A 25,070-nucleotide genomic window follows, 5' to 3' on the forward strand; every position below is an offset into this window, starting at 1 on the left:
AGAGATATTGTATGTTCAAGTTATTTAGAGCAAAATAACTTTATGATCTTGTTGAAAAAACATAGAGTCTTATTGGCTCATGTTGTTATTTAATATAAGATATTATAAACCTGATAAAATTAATTAAATACAGTTTACATTAAGGGGGAGGCAATATGTAGTCATAAATTTGAGAGTTAATACTTCAGGTATGCAAAACCACACCATAAAACAGCCCTGTGCTGTGATCGCGCTTTTTAAAACTCATGTATCTGTGAGTAAGTACCTTAAACAAACAGAACTGTAAACAAAGCTGTAATTTTGAAGAAAAATATTTTATTCAAGCCATTTTGATCAAACAAAATATATAATGAAATTAAAATTGAATAAAAAATAAGCGAATTGATCTTCGGAAAAATTAATTTGGTTTGGCAGCTCGGCTTCTTCTTACACCCAAATTTTGCGAAATAGAATGATCCTCACCTTTGTTACTAATACTATCATTATTATTCGCATAATTATGTGTTTTGGCACTTATTGAAGCTTTGTTCTCTGACCTCCAATAAACTTTAGTGGCATCTTCCTGCTTTTTAGTTTGCTGGGATGATGTTCGTCAGCACCTTCATCACTATAAACCCACTTTCTGGTAACACAGTTTTCAGCACTTCTGCACATGACATATGTACTAGTTTATCCTCAGCACAAAATATTTTTTTAATCTATTCTTTCACTTTGGATGTTTCTCTCCATGCATCCTACAATTACTCGGATAATATCTAACATGAAATATTTTCCAGCTGAAAAACGGCCATGTTTCAAGTTGTGTGTAGCATATAAAAATGTATTATTTTATCAACGCTAATACGTGTTACGATGCCCCTGTTAAAGCACATAAATTACATAATTGTTTATTGTATATTTCAATACATCAGAGTCATGACTTTTGAATGAGCTATTGTTTGCCATGGTGAGACAGACATTGGTTGGTGTTTATAGGATTTCCCCAGAGCTCTACCGCAAAAAAGTTTACTAGCATAGTTTCGAAAATTGTGGCGTAACAATTCTCATATTTGTTGTTGTGTGCTTTTACCACTTATTTATCAACTACAAAAGTGACGACAACGACGCTAGTGGCAGGGGAAGGTTCGACAACTCCAGAGAATGGAATGAATGAAGTTGATAAAGGAATCAGTGTCATTAGTTCTCCATGTAAATATTATTTTTATGATAAGTACCTCAGACTCCAAGAACCATACTATATTTTCCCGATAATATTATGCACTAGCTCTTTATTTTTAATGCGATGTTAAGGGTGACGACTGAGACTACTTAATTTCAAGCATTGCGTGATCTCGCAAAAGTGCAAATGACATTCAGTCCTAGGGCCACGCAACCGCGGGTCATAATTTAATCGACTACCTTTATCAACGACAGTACATTTATTGAAGCACAATAAATTAATCCAGAAAACTGTTTGTATTGGTCAGGCGTTAGCATGATTGCGGGCATTGTTGATTATCTAAAATCTTAGTTTATTATTAGCGCTCTCCGAGTTTAATAGCACCAATTGTCACAGAAAAACGCAGCCTCAATAGCAGTGAAGGGGATCGACAAACTAAGGCTAAATGAGAGTTATGACGCCACATTTTGAGTACCTGAACCAAATGTTTTTTTTTGCAGGGCGTACTTTTGACACTCCGTTTTCATAGATTTATTATTCTTCCTGTATTGAATATAGGCTCATTCGAAAGCCAAGACTCTGAGGAATTGAAATATATAATAAAAAAATGATGTCACTTATGTGCTTTAAGAAATGTTGTTTGTAATGTTCTAGTGCTATATCTAGGGTCTAGGCCAATTTTCTTCGCGCAAACAGTTATATTGTTTGTGTGGGAAGCCTCGACATTTTCTCTCTTTTCGGTCAGACAAAGTACAAGAAATATCTCATTTTCACATTTGTACCAGTATAAATAGGTAAATATATATATAGGCTATACTGTATATATATACCGTATATATATACATATATATATATATATATATATATACATATGTTAATATCTAAGTTTATACATTTATATATATGAATATGTTGGCATTTATATGGTTCTATGGCTATGATTATATGATTGTGCATGCAAATGGCATGTCTATAAGCATTGTAGAAGATATTGAAATATTAAACCTAGTTTATAGTACTAAAAGAAACTTACACTTCATAAAAATAATATGCTAACATCAGGACCAGAGATCTGTTTCACCTTCAATAACATAGTCCAGAGCATGAAATGTAGAGTGTCATGAAAAAGTTCTAGGCAGCTTTTACCACAAGAACCCATAAAACTTTTCATTGATGGTGATTGTCATTAATGAATTCATAGGTGCACTGTTGAGTTTCTAATCAGATGGATGTTTAAGATCCTGGTTCTTAATAACTAGACAGTATTTTGAAACCATACATTTGTGCGGTCAAGCAAGCTACACAGAATCTACGTTCAGGAAGTTTTGCTTGAAAAAGTGGAAATGCACACGATCACACATGAACATACACACACAAGTGCTTGCGTGCACACACACCACCCACAACCCTACCAAACCACCCACCTGCACCCATCCACCCACTCAAACCCATCTACACACTCACACACACATGATGCATGCCATGATCAGTGACTCTGCATTGATAATTACAGTAGAGCATCATTTGTTAATGAACTATACTTGTGATAAATGTTACACCCTCAGGTACTGGTCAATGGTAAGCACCATGTAAAGGTTTGATTGTCTACTCAAGTTGCTCATCATCAGTGTGTATTTCCACTGTTACAGCAATTATGTTTAGAGTGACCAACTTTGACCAACACATTTTATAAACCTGATCTGAAGTACTGTTGGGCCAACAACCTGGTTCGGTGAGCTTGAACCAGGCTATTGATTTCTCCTCACCAGTTTTTGCATGCAAAAATTTGCTCAAACCATCTATGAGCTGTCATAAATAATAAATATGAAGATTCATCATGCCATTCTGTTGTGCTTAGCAAGCCTTTATGACAAAATCTACATACGTATATTTTGTATATTCATGTACTTATATCACATTCTATATAACTATATTTTCCAGCACAGTTTTATCTGGTGAAAAAAACTGCAGTCAGTTGTGAAAATGAAAATGGACCAGACAAACATATGCACCTAATAAAATGGTTGTTAAGCTTTTTACCACCAAATGTTAGACAAGTATAAACGGTTATGATCTGTGGAAAATTGAAACATGATGAAATTTGTGTGTACTGATAACTGACAAACATTTATAAACTTATAAATAAGATAAAGCATCAGTAGAAAATACAAAACTAACTACAAAATAAAATTATCATTTTGAATATTGAGTTTGTTATGAATTTCTATTAGCGAAACCTTAGAAAATAGACCAGACTGAAAACAGTTTTACGGAAGAATCTCTTCGTAGAACAATTCTGATTTACTTTGTGCATTCAACCCTGGTTTAGTTGCCCCTGGTTCACTTTGTTTAGTCACTTCTGGTTCAGTTTGTTCAGTCACACCTGCCTCGACTTTTTTAGTAAATCCTGGTTCATCTTGTTTAGTCACATCTAGTTCACCTTGTCCAGTCATTTCTGGCTCACCTTTTTCAGTCATGTCTGAGATACCTTGCTCAGTCATCCATGGTTCATCTTCTTCATTTATGTTTGGTCCACCTTGTTCGGTAAATCTGAAAGAAACGATTGTCAAGTAGTACCTTAGCCAGAAACATTGGAGCAGACTACTTGCTGTCATTTAATGCAGTTAGCAAAATCGCTTTAATAGATTAATTGAATTTGAAAGTCAGAAGGTGTACTAATCTAACAACTCTCTTAAGTAAAGTTTAAAGTAATGCCCTAGTAAGTCACATAGTTTTCAGTTGTTATGCACGTCTTATAGGCACACTACAGTCACACAGTTCTACTGTCAGTTAACTTTTTAAATGGGTTCTTTAACAAGCACAGCTGCTTTGTGTGAAAAAATTGCCAAAAAACTGCTCATTCAGAGCACTGGTCACCACCGGGGCAATGTCTTCTAGAAGGGCAAAATAATTTACCATTGGGTTAAGTGGTCGGTCAGCACTAGGAGCTAATTATCACTTTTTGGTGATGCTGGCAAAAGCCATGGTCAGTCTAATACCACTTTTTTCAATGTTAATATTGAAAAAGGTAGCAGACAAACGTTTTTCACGGTTAACATACAATCTCTGCCTTCCTCCAGATTTTTGTGTCAAACCGTGCTTTGTGGAATGGTACACCTCACAACTCCTGTTTAGTCTTATAAGAACTGCGGAGTGTCCTGCTTGCCTCAAATTCAACCAAGGCATGAATTTGCTACACAGTCAGTTTCTGGACAGATGGCGGGCAGACGGCGCACTATCTGGGCTAGTCATGTGATAAAGTTTCGCCTTCTAACATTCACTCGGGCTATTTCTCAAGGATTTAAAAATTTTTTACAGCTTCAGTAGCTGTTGTCTCTCCCATTTTCAGCTTCTCTCTCTGATCAGCTCTTTTTTTGAACTACTTAGTGCATGGTGACCAAAAGTCCTCTGTCGTTAGCCTGCATCTGTGTGAGCTCCTTGTCAATGGCACCCCGAGTCTTCATTCTAGTCGTGTCGCAAGATGCCAAGATAGCCTCGACCGACCCTGGGCCAACTTTTTGGGTTGCCACTTTGAAGGCAGTGAGTTGATTCAAGGACTAGTTGGTTGAAGTCATGCACACACCTGAAAAAACTGCTTGGTTTTCCTGCAGCCGTGCAAGAAGCAAAAATAATTACTGAAGAAATGACAAACATTAGCCGAACTAGACAGCCCATGCCGCTGGTATCTGTTCTAGGTTCAGAAACGGTCTGCCACTTTATCTCAAATGCGATTAAACACTGCGCTACATACCATTGTTATACGTCCTGATATAATGTAGCCTAATAAAAATTGCTATGTTAAAAGGTAATATAATAGAATGCATAGTTTACTATAACATAATAAATCATGAAAAAACGTAAATTATTATATTAAACTACAGTGTATAATCATAAATAATAACAGGAAGAAACATTCAATTGATAAATTACGATTTATTACCGCAAATTTTGATACAAGTGTATATTAAATGTAAAACAGTGTAATATGTTTTAGCTATAAAGTGAATCTGTTTCTATAACACAACGTAATGTAATAAAATATAACGTTACACAAACTAGAGTAATGAAAAGTACATGATGTTGATGAACAGGCAGTGGAAATTAGCTACATTTCATCCTAGTGGTATTGTCTAGGAACATACTGTAAGCAATCATTTTAATTTAAGTCAAGATTAGTTTATTTCAGTCTTGAGAAATGTTGACAGTCAGGTCAAATGACCCTGTCATGTTATCTGACTACTGCCAAGCAGTCATGTGTTGGTCTAACTGTCTGTCAGAGGTTAGAATAAAAGAACGAAAAAACATTTGTTTTTCTATAATAGCATTTAAAAGAATTCTAAATTCTCATATACCTGTCAACATATGAAACATCTGTGTCATCTTCTTCTATGGTACTTGTGGCCAATGAGTCATCTATGTTGAGCGTAGGCAGCGGGTCATGTATGTTCAGTGTTGACCGCGAATCATCCATGTTGATTTTTGGCAGCGGCCTTGTAAGCACAGTCAATTTTCTTTGTTTCTCGTTTTCTGAATTATAAATTTGAATAGCTTGTTAGGAGATCTTTGACAAGTTTAAGGCAATTTAGCAGATTTATGGCATCTAAAAGGTTTAATATCCACCAAAAAAAAGAAAGCAAAATATAGACGACATTCGTTTCGTCCGTAACAGTGCTAAATTTGATTTCCGAAAACCCTGATGAGCCCTATGAAAAATACACCGCCAGTCTTTATTTGAACGCCGCTTCCAATACCCGCCACCATAGAAAAGGGTTGAAAAATAGAGCGCCATGGCGTTCAATTAGAGGTTTTACGGTAATTATTTCCTGGAAGAAAAATTAATTTGGGACTGAGTAGAAAAGGATAAAGGGGCATAATGCATAAAATTGAATGCATTGGCTCATCTTGAATATTGCAGAGACAGTACTTGGCAATGTTTGCACATGTTTTTCTTGTGAAAATTTCTAACACAATCAAGTTTTAAACACGATAAAGATCGTAAACTAGAAAAATCTTAGTAATCAGATCATCTCAAAAATCAAAAACAATTGATAGAAAATACTGTTAGCGTCTCTGAAAAAACCTACACAATTTTTGCATAAATTCATCTTAAAGGCTTACTTTAGCAAGCTTGTTGACTCAAATGCCTATCTCTGGGACACAGTGATTTACAACTGTTTTTTGTGGCATCAATGAGCATTACATTATCTGACAGCATTTACCCGCGATAATTGTGCCTAGCATGGTGTGACTTTCCCAAACCTAATCTCTGAATCAGAATAATTCTGAGACAACCTTAATGTGATTTATCAGCGTTTCTGAAAGTTTCCAAGAAATCAAAACTGTGAGGCCCAAATCATAAGAATGTTTTCCTGCTTTTAATGTACACTAAACACAGCTGGACATTCACAGAAAAACTCACCTTCCATTGTATTCAGCTCATTGGTTTTTGGTCCAGCTGCAGCTAAGGCACTTCTGATTAATCTTCAAGCAAACACAACTAAAGTTATAAGTTAGTTGCTCTGTGCACAAAGAGAAAACATGATTGTAATTTGATTTATCCTGGCTTAAAATATAATAATATGTCGAAAATGATCTAAAAATCACTGTTACTCATAAAACATATACATACTGATTGAAGAATGATTTGATAATGATTATTAATGGAAAATTAATCCAGAACTGGAGTAACTAGTGAGTATATCCCACATTCAACTGACAACTCAAACTTCAATCACAACTGATCATTCTTAAATCGGTGAAGCAAAATGAAAAAATCAATCATATGTCACTGGATATTGCTTTGATAATAAATTGTTTATTTCTAATTAATTGTTGACAGCTGGGACTATCAAAATTCAATTACATACTTATTCATGAATCTGTTTTAAATCATTATTAAAACAAATCAAATTTGAGACAGTTACCATTAATATTGATTCCACAGTCCACAGCAGTTTAGACCAAGAGTTGTTTCTACCTACATTTGGTTACAAACATCCCTACAACTACTTCTATTATCATGTTCCCACTACTGAATATTATCATGTTCATTTTTAATACCGAAAACTACATTTTCTTAGCAACTGTGTTTTTGACTAGATCTGAAAAGTTAACCTTTTCCATTCCTTTTAAACAGCTTCAAGTTTGATATTTTCTGTATTCTTTTGCATTATTTATCAACTGAAACAATACTCAATATATACTACATTATAAATTATATTAAAGGCAATATCTTTTTTATAACTGTTTCAAAATTATTTAATCTTCTGGTAAAACTTACAGAATTAGGAGATCCTAATTCTATAAGTTATGCTAATCTTCGGAGCTTTTGCAAAAAATTGTCGCAATATACTTTTTCGAACATTTTAAAACTTTGGCATGAATATTTGTAATATCAATCTTTAAATGCTGTATACATCAGAGCAAACCATTAAAAAATTTCCAGAAAATTTTGGTTGTGACAGGTTTTATACTCATGTATGAATGTATGTAACATAGCGTAATAAGCTAAAAATAGCCTGATACTGATCTTGAAAACAAAAGTAAAAACTGTACCAACAAAGATAAAATAAAGTCATTTTGTTCAATATTTACAAGGTCAACTTTCTCCTAAGTACTGCCAGAAGTGCTGCCAGTATTATGATGATGAGTATTAGTAGAGATATAACAGTAACAAAAGCAAAGTGTGTCAGAGTTGCTGAGACTGTTGTGTCTATAGTAACAAGGAGAGAGTTAGGGTTGGCAGCAGTTGTGCTTGTTGTCTCCGTAGTTTCTGCTGGGTAAATAACTGCAAGTAAATCAAAGAGACAAGTTTTAAGTTGGACTTACACAAAAATTTAGTATATATTCATCAGAATTTATCGATATTTTTCAAACTTCTGCAATTGTTTTTGATTTTTGAGGTAATCTGATTGCCAGGATGTTTCAAAACTGAAATCGACATAGTTTGTGTCATTTTGCTTCTGAGCATTTTAACCGCGGTCAAGTAGATACCCTTGGGAAATCATTGTTGGCTCCTGTTTTTATCACTAAATCTACCTACACAGAATGAAGTATAAGAGTGAAATACATGAATGAAAATGTCATTGTAATATTAATAATCAGTGGAAAAAGCTGCACAGAAACAGTCGGCTGGAAAATGAACTACTAGCCTCATTTGAATAGAATATCTACTTTCAGGCCTATACTCAGCTTTTGTATTTTTCATCATTCTTCAACATTTTATAATTGCATGTCAGTAGACGTTCACTTGACCGGCTAGTCATCAAGATCCTTTTACAGATTGAGTAAGCAAATTGGCTGAAATACAAACTATAATGGATATTGGAAGCATGCATATACTACCTATAATAGAGATTTATATTTCCCTTGCATGTAAGAGTGTTACTTGATGCTAGGTAGCAAACCAGAATAGTTGCTCAGTGAATCATTTAGATATTCTTCAATGCATCAATAGGCAAAGAAAGTTATAGTGCTGGACTGTGTTAATCCAGCTTTTTTTCTATCATTAGGAGTGTTGGTGCAACTTTCCACTAACTTTACAGATTTTGGTAAAGCAAGCGAGGGCTGATAACAGTTGCCGAGAACCAGCAATCCGGAGAGAATCGATGGCTATATGTCTGCCATTATTGGTTGTTAGAAAAGATGAGCAACTTGAACCTTTCTACAGTCTTCGGTGTCAGTTGCAACATGTTGCCAATTATGAGAACTGTGTGCAGGTGGCCAGCTCACACTAAATTCATTGTGCGAATGATTTCCGTAATTTCGATTTTCTGATTAACCTGTATTTCTAATTACAGTAACAAGTAATACGGCATTGACCAATGAACGCGGGTTATATCTTAACTCTGTGCAAAAAACAGTTGTTGCTTTTTCAGCTGCATGATCACTGTCGGCACCGGATGCGCTGAAAACATGCAGCCTTCTTGAGGACCACAAAAGTCCGCAAGCGCATCGCCGGCGGTTCACCGTGCCGAGAGAAGCAGGCTTTAAATAAATTTCAAACATACAACTAAAGTAAATGCGACTAAATAATAAAACCATACTAGCCTGGAGTCTTAATTTAGTCACTTTTTTCTTACCAGAAAACTCCATGACGAAACCTGCAAAAACCTCAACTTTGTCAGTAATGAATCTGAATGTCACGCTGTCTCCCGTTGTTCTAAGGTAAAGCGTTGTCTGGGGAGCATCAGTACCACATATTTTTGTGACATTGTTGCCATATCCAGTGACTCCATTAATGGTTAGATAGTCAAGGCAATTGCCCTCTAAGGCTATGTTAGTTTGAGCTGTAAAATCTAATCTGATGTGAGAATGCACCGGAATATCTATAAATGTCAAGGCAGCATTGATGTTATTATCATATGTTAATGGGTAATACATATGCGTTGCAATGTGGGTAAGAGCCTCTGATGATACTCTTCTATCAAAGTTCTTCTCGAGATATATGGGAAGCACAGCTAAAAAAAGAAACAATTTTAAAAACAAACAGGGCATACCACAATCTTTGTTCATCAAAAGTATATGCCAACATATACACGTATTTAGGTGCTTAAAAATTTTATATCATTTTATTGTTTCCAACTAAGGCATGTGAGCTTCAATGTTTGGTTCCTACAGAAACAAGAAACTAGCTTGTCGATTGCCATAAAATGAGACTATATACCCTGAGTGTTGCTGGTGGCAGCTTAAAGTTGGCTCAATAGCTGAGTTCTGAGCAATTTTTACTGGAAGCTACAGGAAAGCCTTCCTACTATGCATTGTACAGGCTAATGTCAGCCTTTGCTATATGGCATAGCTGGTATTGAAACTACTCTTGAAAACTTTAGTTCTTGGCTGAGAGCAGCCATCATTAGAAAAGCCTTGACTGTTGGAATAGCTTGAGCATGCTACCGCCTCTAATTGCGCAAATTCTTGTTGAATAAGATTGCTGCCTAGGTCTATCTGGTGATATAAAAACTGGCTGTAAAACTGTAAGTATTTGATATAGTTTTGTGATAACTCTAATTCGTCCTGCAAACAAGTAGGCCTACTTATATTTTTATGAGAACAAGAACCTATGTGCATCAGCCTCTAAGAAGATGGCAAAATTGTAACTTCCTCCATAGCCATAAAAAGTGCGTGAATTAGGAATTAGAAAAATAGTAAGCTGATATAATTATTTGGTAAATTCTTTAAAAAACTAGCAAAATATGTACCATTTTTTATAGATTTTTAAACTTTATATTGAACCACCATGACCACATTTTTATTAATTTCTGTTTTTGCTTACCTGATCTTTGCTGTGGTATGCAAATGAACGACTGACTCAATGTGCTACAGATATACCAACAAAAATATACAAACCTAAAGCCTAATCAATTCCATTCTGGAAACCTCAACAAATTATACAAGTATGTTGAGTTGAAGCGTTAAATAAAGCTTAACCAAAGTATACCAGTATAACTCTAAACCAATGTGCTAGAGGAAACTCATTTCAGTTTGCAGGCAGAATGATGTTTCCTATTGCCATAGGGAACTCACCAGAGTACACAAGTAGTAAGCCTTTGTAGGATTGCTCTTGGCTAGTAATAAATGTAAGAGTAGTAGATTCGAAAGGAGTCAAATAATATGTTGACTCATCCACGTCACTAGCGCAGAGACTATCAATTCCTAAATTGTTTTCTAGAGATGCTATGTAGTCACTGCAGTTTTTCTCTAACTCAATCCCTGACCTCGCTGTCACAGTTATTCTGTAGAGCAGCTGTGCAGACAAGCCAATCAGATGTAAGGAAGAGTTGAGATTATTGTCATAGGGGATAGTAGGGTAGCCTTTGTGAGTGACAATGTGCATGATACTTTTGGCTTTAGTTCTGGCGGTTGTGTTGAGTCCTTGCTGTATGGGAACCACTTCTGGAATTAAAAATTATCTTATCTTGTGTTGGAATATGGCAAAGCTCTTCTAACAAGCACAGCAAAGCCTTTTCTAGCAAGTACAGCCAAACTTCTATTTACAAGAACTGCCACCCTTTTCCTTATAGCTAGAACCAAACTATCACTTACAAGAACCGCCACCCCCTCTATTTATAGCTACAGCCAAACTTTTACTCACAAGAACAGTCAAATCTAAGCTTCAAATTGTAGCTACAATTCCCCTATTGAATATAATTGAAACGCTATTTGTATGCACAGTCAGACCTTGTAACAAAGGCAGTTAAACATCAGATAAACTTTATCAGCATGCTACAACTTAAAATTTGAGCTATCTACGACCTACGACCAAAACCAGTTTTGGTATACAAAAATAATAGTAGGAAGGCTGTATAGGTAACTCAATGGTAACGCCATTCAAGCATCTATTTTTCAAGAACTGACTAATTGCCGCCTAGCTTTTGTCTTCTGAATGTTAAAGTTTGTTTGCTACATTATTATTTTGATCAGGTTTTGCTCGTTTGAAACATCTTAAAACATCCTGGCAGTCGCACAATCTCAAGCATACAAAAATGCAATTGATTGAAGAATAATGATACTTTCTAATAGAACATTAAAAAAAATTTTCTCATAGACTCATCAATCAAACTTTTAACTTAAAATTAAAATGTCACATACCAATGTCTGCAGAAGATTTGCGCTCATTTGACCAGATCTCATCAACCTCTACAATTGTTTAAACCAGGTAAATCACAGTTAACATTCTAAATAGCTAATGCTGCTGATAACTTATGGAGTCTGCTTCAGACGTTAGGATGGGAAATAGATCTCTTACCAGAATATTCCATAATGAATCCTGCGAAGCTCTGATTATAGTCAGAAACAAATCTAAATGATACACTGCTTCCTGTTAGCTTTAAGTAGAGCATCGATTGAGAAACATTCGTCCCACAAATTTGAAGTGTGTTGTTCTCATATCCACTTACACCGGTAATGTTCAAATAGTCGTGGCAATTGCTTTCTAGCGCGATACCACTTCTTGCTGAAAACTTAAGTCTGATGAGGGAGTCTGATGAAAGGTTGGTAAAAGTCAAGGCTGAGTTAATATTGTCACTGTATACACTTGGATAATGCTGATGAGTTGCAATGTATATTGGATCATTGGAAATGTTTGTTCTGGCCAAGACTCCGCCAATGTCAATCGGAGAAACCGCTGAACAAGAAGGGTACAGAACATTCATATAAAGTATTAGAGCAATGTATAATTAATGGAGCACATATATGTGTATATAACAATGATATATTATATATACAGATATAATATATCTGTATATAACAATGCTACAGCATTGTGAAGAGCAAAAGCTTGCACTGAATACACTAAACTTGCATAACTAACTGTTCACATGCCTTGCTTCATGATATGGTTTCATTATGCTATGTTGAAAATTGCTATAGGACAGAGTAAAGTGTCTGTTTTATTCGTAGCAAGCAGCGTGTGTAGTTGTAACAGCAGTATTAAACAAACAGTGGCTCTGTGGTCTTGCTGAGATGTTTGAGCCAAGTGACACAGATGCCTTGATAACCAGAAACGAATAAGTTGGAATGACGCTGTCTCTGCAAGCGGCCATTCTAGAAATTGAGCCCTCAAAATGTTGCTGGCTGGTGAGGAATTTTAAACTACTAGACCACAATAATCATGTCGAGCAACAAAGACAGCAACAACATCAAGCATAAATTTTTATTTATGGTATACCATATTTAATATCATCAATAAGAGCATCGGTAATAAGCTTTTGGACAGAATTTTTGGGAGATACAATTAAACAAAATTTAACTGAATACTGGAAAATTGTATTGCCATGATGAACAAGCAATTTTCATATATGCAAATCTATTGAGAAAGAAATGTCTATACAACTTAGTAGAAATATTCTGAACCAAAACATTCTACTTTTCTATTTGTTGTCACACTGGAACAATTACCGACTCACAATTTAGCTTGAGATTCAAAGTTGAGCTCGACCTTCAAACATAAATTTAGCTCTAATTTGTTTCTAGCTAACAATGATGGTGTCACCCAAAAGGTTTAGACCTAAAACATGAGATTATACATAATTTTAGTAGATTTTATCAGAAACTATTGGTATTTTTTATCATTTTCAATTTTTATCAATGCTTGAAATGGTCTAAATGCCAGGATGTTTAAGAATTGAAAATGGAAATACCTGATCACAATTGAAATGTTCAATTTCAAGTGAAAGTCATATTATGTCATTCATATTTGCACTTATAGGCTGTGAAAATGTCTATAGGTTGAGTGTTTATGAGTTCGTAAATTCTTCTTATTTGTGAACAAAAAGGGGTGTCTAAATTTTTAGGCCATATCTGGCTCTTGGATAGTGGAGTAAGAAGTCTCCTGTAAAATTTCCATTTATTTTGTACTTGTATCCATCAGTAAATTCAATAAAGTCGAGTTCTGATTCAATTGAGGCATCAAATTTTCAATTTTCTTATCTCAAGTATATTCAGCGTAATCTATTATATTTATCCCCTAGTTCAATGCTTACAAACATAGCATACCTTGACCACTACTCATTTTACATACTCATTTAAGTTTGATTTGGCATTTTTCTTTTTTATTATTAGTGAAGTTACCAAAATTTTATTTTCTCATGTTAACCTGAAAAAAAGTATACATTTACTGCCATATATTTTATATGTATCATAAAATTTAAGCTTTAGAGGTTGATATGTTATATAATGTTATGTATACATTATATTTCATCCTATGTTACATCCTAACTGAAACAAGTTTCAGGTCTGGTTGCAATCAATCAACCAAACCAACTTAGTGAAAATGACTCATTCCGTTTCTTCCATTACAGCTTCGTTTGCAGATACACATATTGTACCAATGTTATCATGTGGCTGGTTTTAGTGCGACCGGCAAAGAAATACGCAATATAAACATACCATTGTATTTAAGTAGGACACCTCCAAAGTTGCTGATTATACTAGATACAAATCTGAAGGTGAGACTGTCCTCAAAGACACGAAGATACATAATCAACGAATCTCTCTCACTAGCGTGAAGTCTTTTTGTCTCGTTCTCGTAACCCTTGACGCCAATTATTTCAATATAGTCATAGGGACTACTTACTAGTTCAATGAAAGGCCTAATTACTGTCTCTAGCCTGATGAGAGGGTATCGAGATACGCCAGTCAAAGTTAATGAAGAGTCAATATCGTTTCTGTATTTCACAGCTGGGTAACCTAAATGAGTCGTGATGTACATAACATTTTGTGATGGGATCACTCTATGACTGTTGAAGCCTTCGTCTATTGGTATGTAATCTGCAAAAAATTGTGAAAAGTATATTATATAAATTCAAAAGAATGAAAGTATATTTTTCTAATAGTAAAAATTCTAATTATCTTATAATATATGTACATGTATATCAATGTATACATATTGTTATATATTGTAATATACAAGTTATTTAGTGTAAATAAACCTTATGACCTTGTTAACAAAAGCATGGGGTCTCAAAGGCATGTGGTTATATTTAATGTAAGACATTGGTGATCTAAAAGATTAATCAAGTAATATCTACATTCAGGGGGTGGCAATATGTAACCATTAATTAGAGAATTATTGGTTTAGACTTGTAAAATGACACCGTGATGCAGACCTGCGCTTTCAGATATTTTTGAAAAATCCTTTAGCTATGAATAAGTACCTTAGAAACAGATGTGTAGATAAAAAATTGACTTCTAAAATAATTGAGTATGTTGTTTAAACCATTTGATAAAACACCATATATGAATAATTAGCAATGTTTAAAAGATATGCGAATAAGCATTCAGCTCTAAGATTATAATGCATACATGTATATACATATAAGCCTATTGGCATAAATATGTATATATACATATACAAAATATAAATATACTTAAAATCTAGATGATCAAAATATATACATATCATATAATAAAGCTGAACACAAGAAGAAGCAAGGCTTAAATGCGCATTACGATCTTATATGTCGGCGTTAATAATGGATGTTACGATTAAGCTCCGCCTTAGAATGATTCAACTTCCTTGCTGAAAGTGTGCCCATTTGACTTAAGTCAAGCCAAGAGTCAGCTCGGGCATGAGACTGGCTGGCTCTGATTACTCTACTAAAAGACCTGATACTAGCTATTGTATTTAAGTTGAAGTGTTACACATCTAAATTCTTTTTGGTCTCCTTGCAAATATAAATGTAATAATCACACATTTATTCATCTTATCATTTAATTTTGGTTTTAATCAAGTTTTGTGGATTTATTCTTTAAAAAAATTAGCACTCAAACCAACTCTGATGTTGAGAACAATTGCGAATGACCAAATATTTCGAGACTTTTTTGATAAAATACACAAAAAAGTTGGTGTAAGTTTATCTTCAAGTAGATTCAACTTCAAAAGATGACTCTTTTTGAAAAAATAAAACTATGGTTATACTGAGATGTGTCTTTAAATAGATAAGGAGTTTGTTTATAAGCTGAAGATAGTCTGGTTGAGATATCAGAGAAAACAGCTAAAAATAACAATGTAAAACAGACAACCATTCACAAAGTAGCTTCCAAAAATAACAAAAGCCTTTTTTAGTACATCCTGTTTAACTCTATAATAATCAATAGCACCGTTCCTGGTATTTAGTTATGCAATATTTCACAGTATTAAAATATTTCGCAATTGCTCACTGTTGACTCAGCATTCTTTAAAAAGTTTTTATAACGTTCCAAGATTTTAAACGTATTGGCATGCAGTACTGTTTTTATGTTTTAGCTTAGAACTTTTTCCTTAAGTATTCATTTGGTGTCGGTTTAACTAAATAAATAACCATTATCATATTTTATCAGAAACAAACAAGTGAAATCTGAATTCATCTCTAGCTAGTTTTCGCAGACTTTGAAGAAGGAAGTTTTCTGTAATGCGCTGTATCAGCTAATGCTAAGTTGAGTATCAATTAGCAAACCTTAGATGTTGTTAGTTACACTGGTGTTAGGAACCTATTCTGCTGGTAGACTATGCTTTATAGTTCAATACTAACTAGAGATGACTTAAAAGATGGTTATCTCAAAGAACATTAAAATCATGTTGGACCAGCTCGTTGGCAGTACAAATGGCAGTGAAAAACTATTTTATATAATATATATGCACAACTAGAATATTGTCGGACTTGGTAAAGTGGTTGACTTACACATGTGGTAGTGCGCTTTGCTGAAAATTTTAAAGTAAGGGGGTGATCCTCGTGTGGTGCAATCATTTTCTCAACACTCTCAGAGTGTTCAACGGTGAATGTGGTTCATAATATAACAAATAATGTTTTGTAGTTACTGTGAAATTACTTTGTTTTCTTTGAATGCTGTTATTACCCTGTTTATTTATTGAAATATGGATCGTAAGCATTTCATAACTTCATAACATGTAATCGCTTTATTACACTGTTTTTCAATAGACTATGACTTCAATAACCCCTCTGATCCTGAGGACTCCAATGACCCCTCTGATCTTGAGGCAGTTTTGTGTAGAAGAATTTATGCTTTATTTATTCCTTTTGAAAATTATTACTTAGAGGTATCTACAGGGTAACGACCTTGAGAAAATCATAGATATACTATGGTATAGCGCATACTAGATATTTGCCAAAATTAGGCAATATTCTGCCGTACCTTGAGATATACATGTATATGTATAGAATATGTTGTCACCTCTCTGATCATGAGATAATTTGTATTGAATATTTGATGCCTTTTAATTTCTTACATGTACCTTAGAGGAGAAATTTAGCGTAATACCTATGCTTGTCAGGTAGGCCTAATGATCTTTGTAAGCTTATAGATCAATTATGGTAATACAATGAAACTTAATATAATTTATAATTAATAAGTTGGTTCTAGTGCACAATCATTGTCTTTGAACAACATATATGCATGTGCGTAATCTAGCAATTTTTCCTTTAAAGATACTACTGCTATGGTAAAACATATGCTCATTTTCATCTCCAAAGTCTTTTTTTCTATTATGAGCAAATTATTGATACAAAATAAAAAGCCTAGTGCACTAAAGAGGTCAGACATATACCAAATTTCACTTGAAATGACTGAAAACTCGAAGCCACAAAGTTGATCTGAGGGAATTCCCAGTTGGGTTGAAGGATAATAACCAGAAAATATTAGGGCCCAAATAACTGGTGACAATATAGGAGCATATCCTGGTCACCTTACTAGATGGATCTTAAAAACATTATATTAATGGTTAGATAAAGAGACCAATAAAGTGATAAAATACTTGATATAGTAAAAAGCCTCGTAAAGTGCAATGAGTTAGAGAGTGTGCTGGTTTACAATGAGTTAGAGAGTGATATTTACATAGCTAGACTAGAAGTGCTTATGGAGTTATTCTTTCATTGCTGGACTAGGAGAGTCCATCAAGAGATATATTCATTGATAGACTAAGATTGACCATAGAGTGATATATTCATGGATAAAGTAGAAGTTCCCACCGAGTTACATTTTATGGCTAGACTAGAAGTTCCTATATAGTGGTATCTTAAAACTAGACTGGGATGTTCATTGAGTTACATTTTAATGCTAGACTACACGTGCCCATCGGTGGTATCTTATGGCTAGACGAGGAGTGATCAAAAAGTGATATATTAATGACTAGATTAAGCGTGCTCATAGATCGATACATTCATTTCAAGGCTAGAAATAGCCATAGACTGATAAATATGGTGTACAATGCAGCATAGACTGATACCCGATAGCTGTATACCTTATTAACTCAAAATACAAAATAATGTTTTTTTTCCTCGGCCATGTTACAAGACAAAACTAACAGCTTGTAAAAGTGGGATATGTAAACTACTAACCTGGAACAGTTGTCTCAGTGACACCAAAGCATAGAGAACCTAGTAGCATGGTCAACAACATGTCGGTTGACGACTCCTTCAACTAATTTACAGCCAGTCAAAGCGTAGTGTATAACCTTCTCGGACAAGTATTTATTATTACAATGTTCAATAGCTCATTATTCTATAGCTGGTAGACTAAGTGTAGATCTCGGTTTTTATACTTCTTTCAAGTGCATAAAAAGCCTACCATAAGAGACCCGTTGGATTAGGCTAGTGGGTCAAGCTGTAACTGGAAAAATGATTAATGATTTGGTCATGTGGCAATAGCAATCCGCTTAATTCTATATCGGAGAGTAACAAATTATCCGAATTGGTGATTGCATTATAGCATTGCTACGTATTTCGGTACTAAATATAAACTTACTCCAGACTCCAGAGAGCTTTATCAAAAGTATCAGTATTTTCTATCAATTGCATTTGTTTCTGGTATTTGAAAGGATCTGACAGCCAAGATGTTTTTTGATTAAAATCGATAACCTGATTAAAACTAAAACGCTCAGATCAAAAGAAACTGCAACTACCATATCTATTGTCGTACTTTGGCAAAGAAAACTGCAGATTAGAGGCACCTATAGCCACAACTTGAACTCAATAGTACTTCTATACTTAAAAATCTCAAAGTTTGCTGTTGGTCATTTTTCGTCTGTTCCGTCTGTTATCGTCTGTTCCGTCTGTTATCGTCTGTTCCGTCTGTTCCGTCTGTTATCGTCTGTTATCGTCTGTTCCGTCTGTTATCGTCTGTTCCATCTGTTATCGTCTGTTCCGTCTGTTCCGTCTGTTATCGTCTGTTCCGTCTGTTATCGTCTGTTCCGTCTGTTATCGTCTGTTCCGTCTGTTATCGTCTGTTCCATCTGTTATCGTCTGTTCCGTCTGTTATCGTCTGTTCCGTCTGTTATCATCTGTTCCGTCTGTTATCGTCTGTTCCGTCTGTTATCGTCTGTTATCGTCTGTTATCGTCTGTTCCGTCTGTTGTCGTCTGTTCCGTCTGTTATCGTCTGTTCCGTCTGTTATCGTCTGTTCCGTCTGTTATCATCTGTTCCGTCTGTTATCGTCTGTTCCGTCTGTTATCGTCTGTTCCGTCTGTTATCGTCTGTTCCGTCTGTTATCGATTAAAATCTAGAAATGATCAAGGCGCTTCGTACTGAATTTGAACTCACAAAATTGTAACTGTGATTTTGTAAACAAGCACAAACCGCTTAACTGAAAATGCTAAGCTGTTTTTATCATTCCTACTGCTCTTCCATATCAGTTGATGGTAAATGCGCATTTTTTATTATTAATTGTTATTTAATTGGCATTTTTTATTTTTTAATCCCGTTAATAGTTAGTCTTTGATACCCTGGCCTATTTTTCAATTTCACTCATTTTGGAGTTTTTCATAAGTTTGATAGCCAAATGCGTAAAGCTAAACACTTTTCACTTGAATAATTGTATTATGGTTCGTTGGAATAGAACATTGCTTACGAGTCTAACAAAGACAAAGTACTAGACAAAGACAGTGTGATATCTCATTTTAACATTTATAGCAGTGTCGTCATATTAAAAGTTGTGACGGACAGCTTTTGTCGTTGCAATAGCAACTTCATTTTTATACACAAAATTTTAAATATTAATTGTCTTTGCAAGAAGTAATATCAGTTATTGCGTTCAAGCTACAGCATTATGTATTTCCAAGCTGTCAGATCTTTTGCTATTATAAACATCACATTGGCACTTTCGCTCAATCTGAGCAGTTTAACTGCAATCAAGTGTTATCAATTTTGGTTTTTAAACATCAAAATCAAAGAATCTTAAACATAAAACATAACAAAAGATTGCTAATGACAGTAAAATAGTGGTAATTTCTGACAAAATCTACTAATATTTTGTTCAAGCTCATTTTTAAGAGCTGCTCTAGATTAAGTGTCCATTGGCACACTCTGAATAAATAACTCTATATTTTTATCAAAATGTAGTTTCAGCCCCATGATGATGGTCGTTTTTTATGCATTACCTTTAAAGAATCTGTAATGTGTTTTAGAGCCATAATAAAGGTCTACCAGTTAAACAGCCTGCGATTGAGCGAAAAATTTCAGAAGCAACCAAAATGACGCATCACTGAATCTGAGTGAGTCGCTGCTGCAATTTTCCTCCATAATAAGCTCCAAAAATGTGTTTGTTTCTTGTTTGCTGACAGATACTTGTTCAGGATTGTTGACGTCTCTGACTGTCACATGGCCACTAAGAAGGAACTATATCATGGATTATTTAAAATATTTTCATCAAGCTTGTTTATAAATTTGAAACAGAGTAAATTTACATTGTTGCGACTTGAAGACTCCCTAGAGTCAGTAATAAGTCAGTTTACCAAAAGTTATTCAATTTCAAAAATCTTTGTTTTAAATAAAGTATTCTAATGGAATTTGCCGGCCTTTATTTGGCACGATCTAGATTATTTCATACAGAAATAAATTGCGTGTGATTTCGTTTAATGTTTTATTAGCAAAGGAAAGTCACTAGCCAAGGAGCGTACAGCCATTTGCTCTGTCTACTAAGTGAGCGTTGCTCCCTTATTAGCCTGGCTTGACAAACTGTTATTTTTGCGGAGTTGTCCTCCCGTCGAGCGGGCGAGCAACACAACAGCTTGTCAAAAGACGTACTGCACCTGATGCATCAGCTGCACTTATAGGGAGTTGTTCTCTTCCATCTATGTGGCTTGGTTGCGATATTATGTCGGTCGCTCCATTGGTAATCATAACGAATTTCGCGCAAAAATTTATGTAGAAAAAATAAGATTACAACGTTTAACAAGCGACCAGTCTCTGCCGTAAACTTTAGTAGGTCTTGAGAACTTAGGTAACAACAGCGACTAAACATGTCGTTATTTGTGCGCTCAGTCAGTTTTATTTCTATTTTTGTATCAGTCAGTTTTATTTGTTCTTATAGATTTTATTTTCAATTTAATTTGTTCATAAATTCTACTAACGTTTACAACAGAGACTGGTTTTTGGTTACACGTTGTAATTTTATTTTTTCTACATAAATTTTTGCGCAAAATTCGTCATGATTACCAATGAAGCGACCACCATCACATCGCAGCCAAGCCCCATAGACGGAAAAGAACAACTCCCTTTCTTTGCCGCTGATGTATCAGGTGCAATACGTCTTGTGACGAGCTGTTGTGTTGCTCGCCCGCTCGACGGGGGGGGATGGGGGGGACAAATCTGCAAAAACAACAGTTTGTCAAGACAGGCTACTCCCTTATATGCACTAAAGTCGTCCGTTCCGGCTAACGGGACCGAGTAAGAACACCGGCTAACAATGTGATTAATTAGGCCCGCTAGTGCGTTGATATGACAACATAAACAACGACAATCGATAGCATAACGAGTAACAAGGCTATAATGAAAAAGGACAACACATATTTACCAACATATAAAATATTTACAGACATATACAGTATTTACAGACATATAAAGTATATGCAAACATATAATAAAATATTTACAAGAAGTGTAAAGTATTGGCCCGGTGTCCACCACAGTATTTAAAGAATAAAACTTTAGCTTTGCACATGCTGTAAAAGCCACGAATTTCTAAAGATTTATCACCTTCTTTGAGCCGGTAAAATATTTTGGTCAAATAAGTCCCTACGCAGCAAATATTAAATTGTGGAACATTTCTTAAAATCGGTTCTTGAGGGGTTGTGCCAACATAAATAAATCAATTACTCATTTAAAACTGTTAATCATGCAACCTTGTGTTTGTATTGGTTGCAGAAAATCTCACAAGATTATAGCTTGATATAGATCAAGTTCCACCCGGGCACTGGCCCTATATGACCTTTTACATTTTCTATTCACGTGAATACTGGTCAATAATGAGCGTCTTACAATAACATAAGTTAAAGTTTGGTGAGCTGTCGAAATGATAAAGGTTCTTTTACCACTAATCCTTTTTGGGTTGTAACCAGCTACATTGTAATAAAATAGTTGCCTCATAATACTAAAGCCTGTGTTAGCCTTTGCATGTCCATTTAGTTATAGTCATTTTTAAAATCATTTAATTTATTTGTGAATTGGTGTAATTGGTTGGTATTATTGGAACATCTACTTATCGGCTAAATTATTTACAATATACATTGTACTACTATTTTAAAGCTAATGTTTGTGCTTAATTAGCATGTGCAAGATGTACACGTGGCAAGAAATCTCTCTTTCGTTACGTGAAAAGTATGTTTTCGAAACAGCTGCGCATAAAAGTTTTGCTCTGCTTATAAACTTGCTGAAACGCGAATAGGTACTATTTTAATAACACAAAAAATAAATTGAATTGAAAAAATATTGTAGTAAACATCAATCAGCCAAAAGAAGCTAAAATGTGTCAAAAACAGCAAAACTTACATGTACATCATAAATGGCAAAAAAACTAGGCTAAACTTTGATCAATATGTTTTTTTATCTTGTTTTCTCATGTCTTAAAAACACTTTTTGTTTAATTTTCTGGTTTTTAAACATAGACTTGTAGGATTTGAGAAATTTTTTTCTGTGACCAGTAACAAATTGGCAATGTAGGTCAATACACCTTTGCTTCATTTTATTGAGGTAAATTAGCCTAATATCATCTACAGTTTTTGGCTAATGTGTCAAAAGTGGTGTTCTTAAAACTACAAAACTACTATCTTAACTAAAAAGAAGTTGGTGAATGCCATATTCCCATTTAATATGAGAAAGTTGACTTCGCCGTTCACCAGTCTGTATGAGTAGTTACCCAGTCTGTATGAGTAGTTACCCATTGGAAGCTTCTGGTTACCATACGCTAGTTGACCTTTGTGGTAAAAGTTAAGTAGGTTATCATGCATAACCGATAGCCAGTAAACAACATGAGTCTTCTAGAAAATGTGTCTTTTTATATTGTACACACAAAATGTAAAATTGAAATTCTCTGACATCTCCATGCCAAAATATTTTATTGTATGGTTCTGTATGCAATTTGAAACTGCCCTTGAACTAATTCATTTAAATTTATACTGACGCTTTCAGCATATATCATTTAACAATCTGTCAAGCTATTTTTTATTGTGTCAGAGAGCGCAACTATGAGGTCATCTAATATAAAAATGGCAAGGATTAGAGTTTCTAGTTGCAGAGTGATCTCGGAACATCCTTATAGCCTGTTATACACTGTATTGCCACATATCGGCTCTGATGCCACAATACTTTGGTTATTGTCGGTGATACTATTGACCATACTATCACAAACCCATTCATGTGCGCATCAGCAAATGCTACATGGCGTAGTGCTATCATTTTTCTTTTGTTTGCGAAGAAGTTTCTTTGTTTTCACCTGCTTAAACCGAATGCTAATCTCGCAGCAACGATCATAAATATAAATAAATGATGCTATCAGCGACCAAACATTATTATTGTCGAATAAGTTCATATTGTACAAAGGGTCATCGATACTCCACAAACTATTGAAAAAGTTTGACAGTTGCAAACTTTCCCGACGTGGCCGCATTGCTTCATTGATACCTTCGGTTTACAGATCACATAATCAACAATGAATGCTTAAAGTAAAATGCCGACATCTAGTGATATAGTAGGAACCAGCCAAATTATTGTTAGTGGTGAAAATTTTATTTATAGTTCACCTTTACTATTGTAGAACAATGCTAAAATTTACCTTTTTGAGTTTTGGTTTTTAAATAGAAGTTTCAAAAAGACACTCTCAATGTGTGTGCAAAGCTTTTGTTTTTCACTAACTTTATGAAATGATTATTACAAGCTGCTGTACAAATTGCCTTAGTAGAGTATAGACATCCTTAAGGGAATGGCTAACTAATTTATTGTATAGGAAACCAAAAGACTCATTTCTTTTGTACCACACTAACTCAATTCAACTGATTAACAGCAAGCTTGTAAGCAAATAAATATATGTACATGTGCATGTAATATATATATATATATATATATACATATATATATACTCATGCTACAGACAGTACTGTTTCGGTTATTGAAGCCTCATCAGTGCAGCTCAGAGCTTAGGCAAGGGACACAAATCCCTTTACCAATTAGAGTTGACTTCCTGCCACGAAACAACTAAGTTGCCTCGCAGACTTCAAGAAAGTCAGTATATATATATAAAGCAGTCACACATGACCAACCAAGGCTTAAGTTCTCCCTGTTTTGTCTTCTGCGTCAGCCTAGCTAATATGGATGGCAAGATTAGGCTCCGCTTCACAACCGAGTCATCTTCCTTGCTAAAAATGTGCAGTGGAGCTAACTGAGGCGGAGATTCAGAACGAGTATATGACCAGCTGGCTCACACCGCAGAATTCAATTTTCTCATTAATTTTTTCAAGGTCATAGATAAGCCTATCAAGTAGTCAAGCCAAGGGAAAAGCTTATTTAATGGTTTATTAATGCAAGTATTTATCATTACATGCCTTACTATTACTTAATGCAGTTGTACCACAAAATATAACTATAATTTCCTATATCAACTAGGAACCATACTTCTGAACCGCTCAGTGAACTCAGAACTACATGTATTACTCGGCGTTTGCCTAGATCAGGTGAAGCCTTTCCTTGTATTGAGATAAACTTTATAGAGTAAGTGGTAACTTATCTGATCTAGATATATTTTTGGTATAGAAAATTTAGTGCCTTCTCTTATCAAAGCGTATTAATAACGTAATGGTAAAATATTAATTTGCAGATAAATCCAGAATTAAATTCAGAACAATGACATCAAGCAGCAAAAGTTTATTATGAGCAAGCTATTCTGGTAAACTTGTTTTCCTGTCAACATTTGGTTTTTGCTAATACATTAGAATCTTTGGTTACGGTGGCCCTGTTTACTGTTTAATGTTCACATTCCAATGTTTTTGTTCCCTCGCCTCTGCGTGATGTTGGCCGCATGTTTGGAATGGACACAATTTTTGCTGTAGTAAATATTGAAGTAAAGATTATCAGCTTTAAAAATTTAACAAACTGTTAACACTATTAACAAAACTTAAAGGATTGATATGATCAAAACTGTTAACTACTGTT

The 25,070-nt window shown here is 34.6% G+C and overlaps 2 protein-coding genes across 2 annotated transcripts; both read right to left on the minus strand.

The window, feature by feature from the left end:
• Window positions 1–3,103: 3,103 nt before the first annotated feature.
• On the minus strand, window positions 3,104–6,883 carry LOC137398828 (uncharacterized). Its single transcript, XM_068085002.1, has 3 exons — window positions 6,579–6,883; window positions 5,512–5,686; window positions 3,104–3,709 (listed from the first exon to the last, which is right to left on the minus strand). The coding sequence occupies exons 1-3, from the start codon at window positions 6,583–6,585 to the stop codon at window positions 3,427–3,429; spliced, it is 465 nt and encodes a 154-aa protein (XP_067941103.1). The 5' UTR covers window positions 6,586–6,883; the 3' UTR covers window positions 3,104–3,426.
• Window positions 6,884–7,749: 866 nt separating this feature from the next.
• LOC137398172 (uncharacterized) lies at window positions 7,750–12,699 on the minus strand. Its single transcript, XM_068084277.1, has 6 exons — window positions 12,597–12,699; window positions 11,904–12,281; window positions 11,747–11,794; window positions 10,682–11,050; window positions 9,241–9,618; window positions 7,750–7,946 (listed from the first exon to the last, which is right to left on the minus strand). Exons 1-6 carry the CDS (start codon window positions 12,697–12,699, stop codon window positions 7,750–7,752), a joined length of 1,473 nt encoding a protein of 490 aa, XP_067940378.1.
• Between the last annotated feature and the right edge of the window lie 12,371 nt (window positions 12,700–25,070).

Source organism: Watersipora subatra, chromosome 6 (assembly GCF_963576615.1).
Source record: "Watersipora subatra chromosome 6, tzWatSuba1.1, whole genome shotgun sequence".
Taxonomy (NCBI): domain Eukaryota; kingdom Metazoa; phylum Bryozoa; class Gymnolaemata; order Cheilostomatida; family Watersiporidae; genus Watersipora; species Watersipora subatra.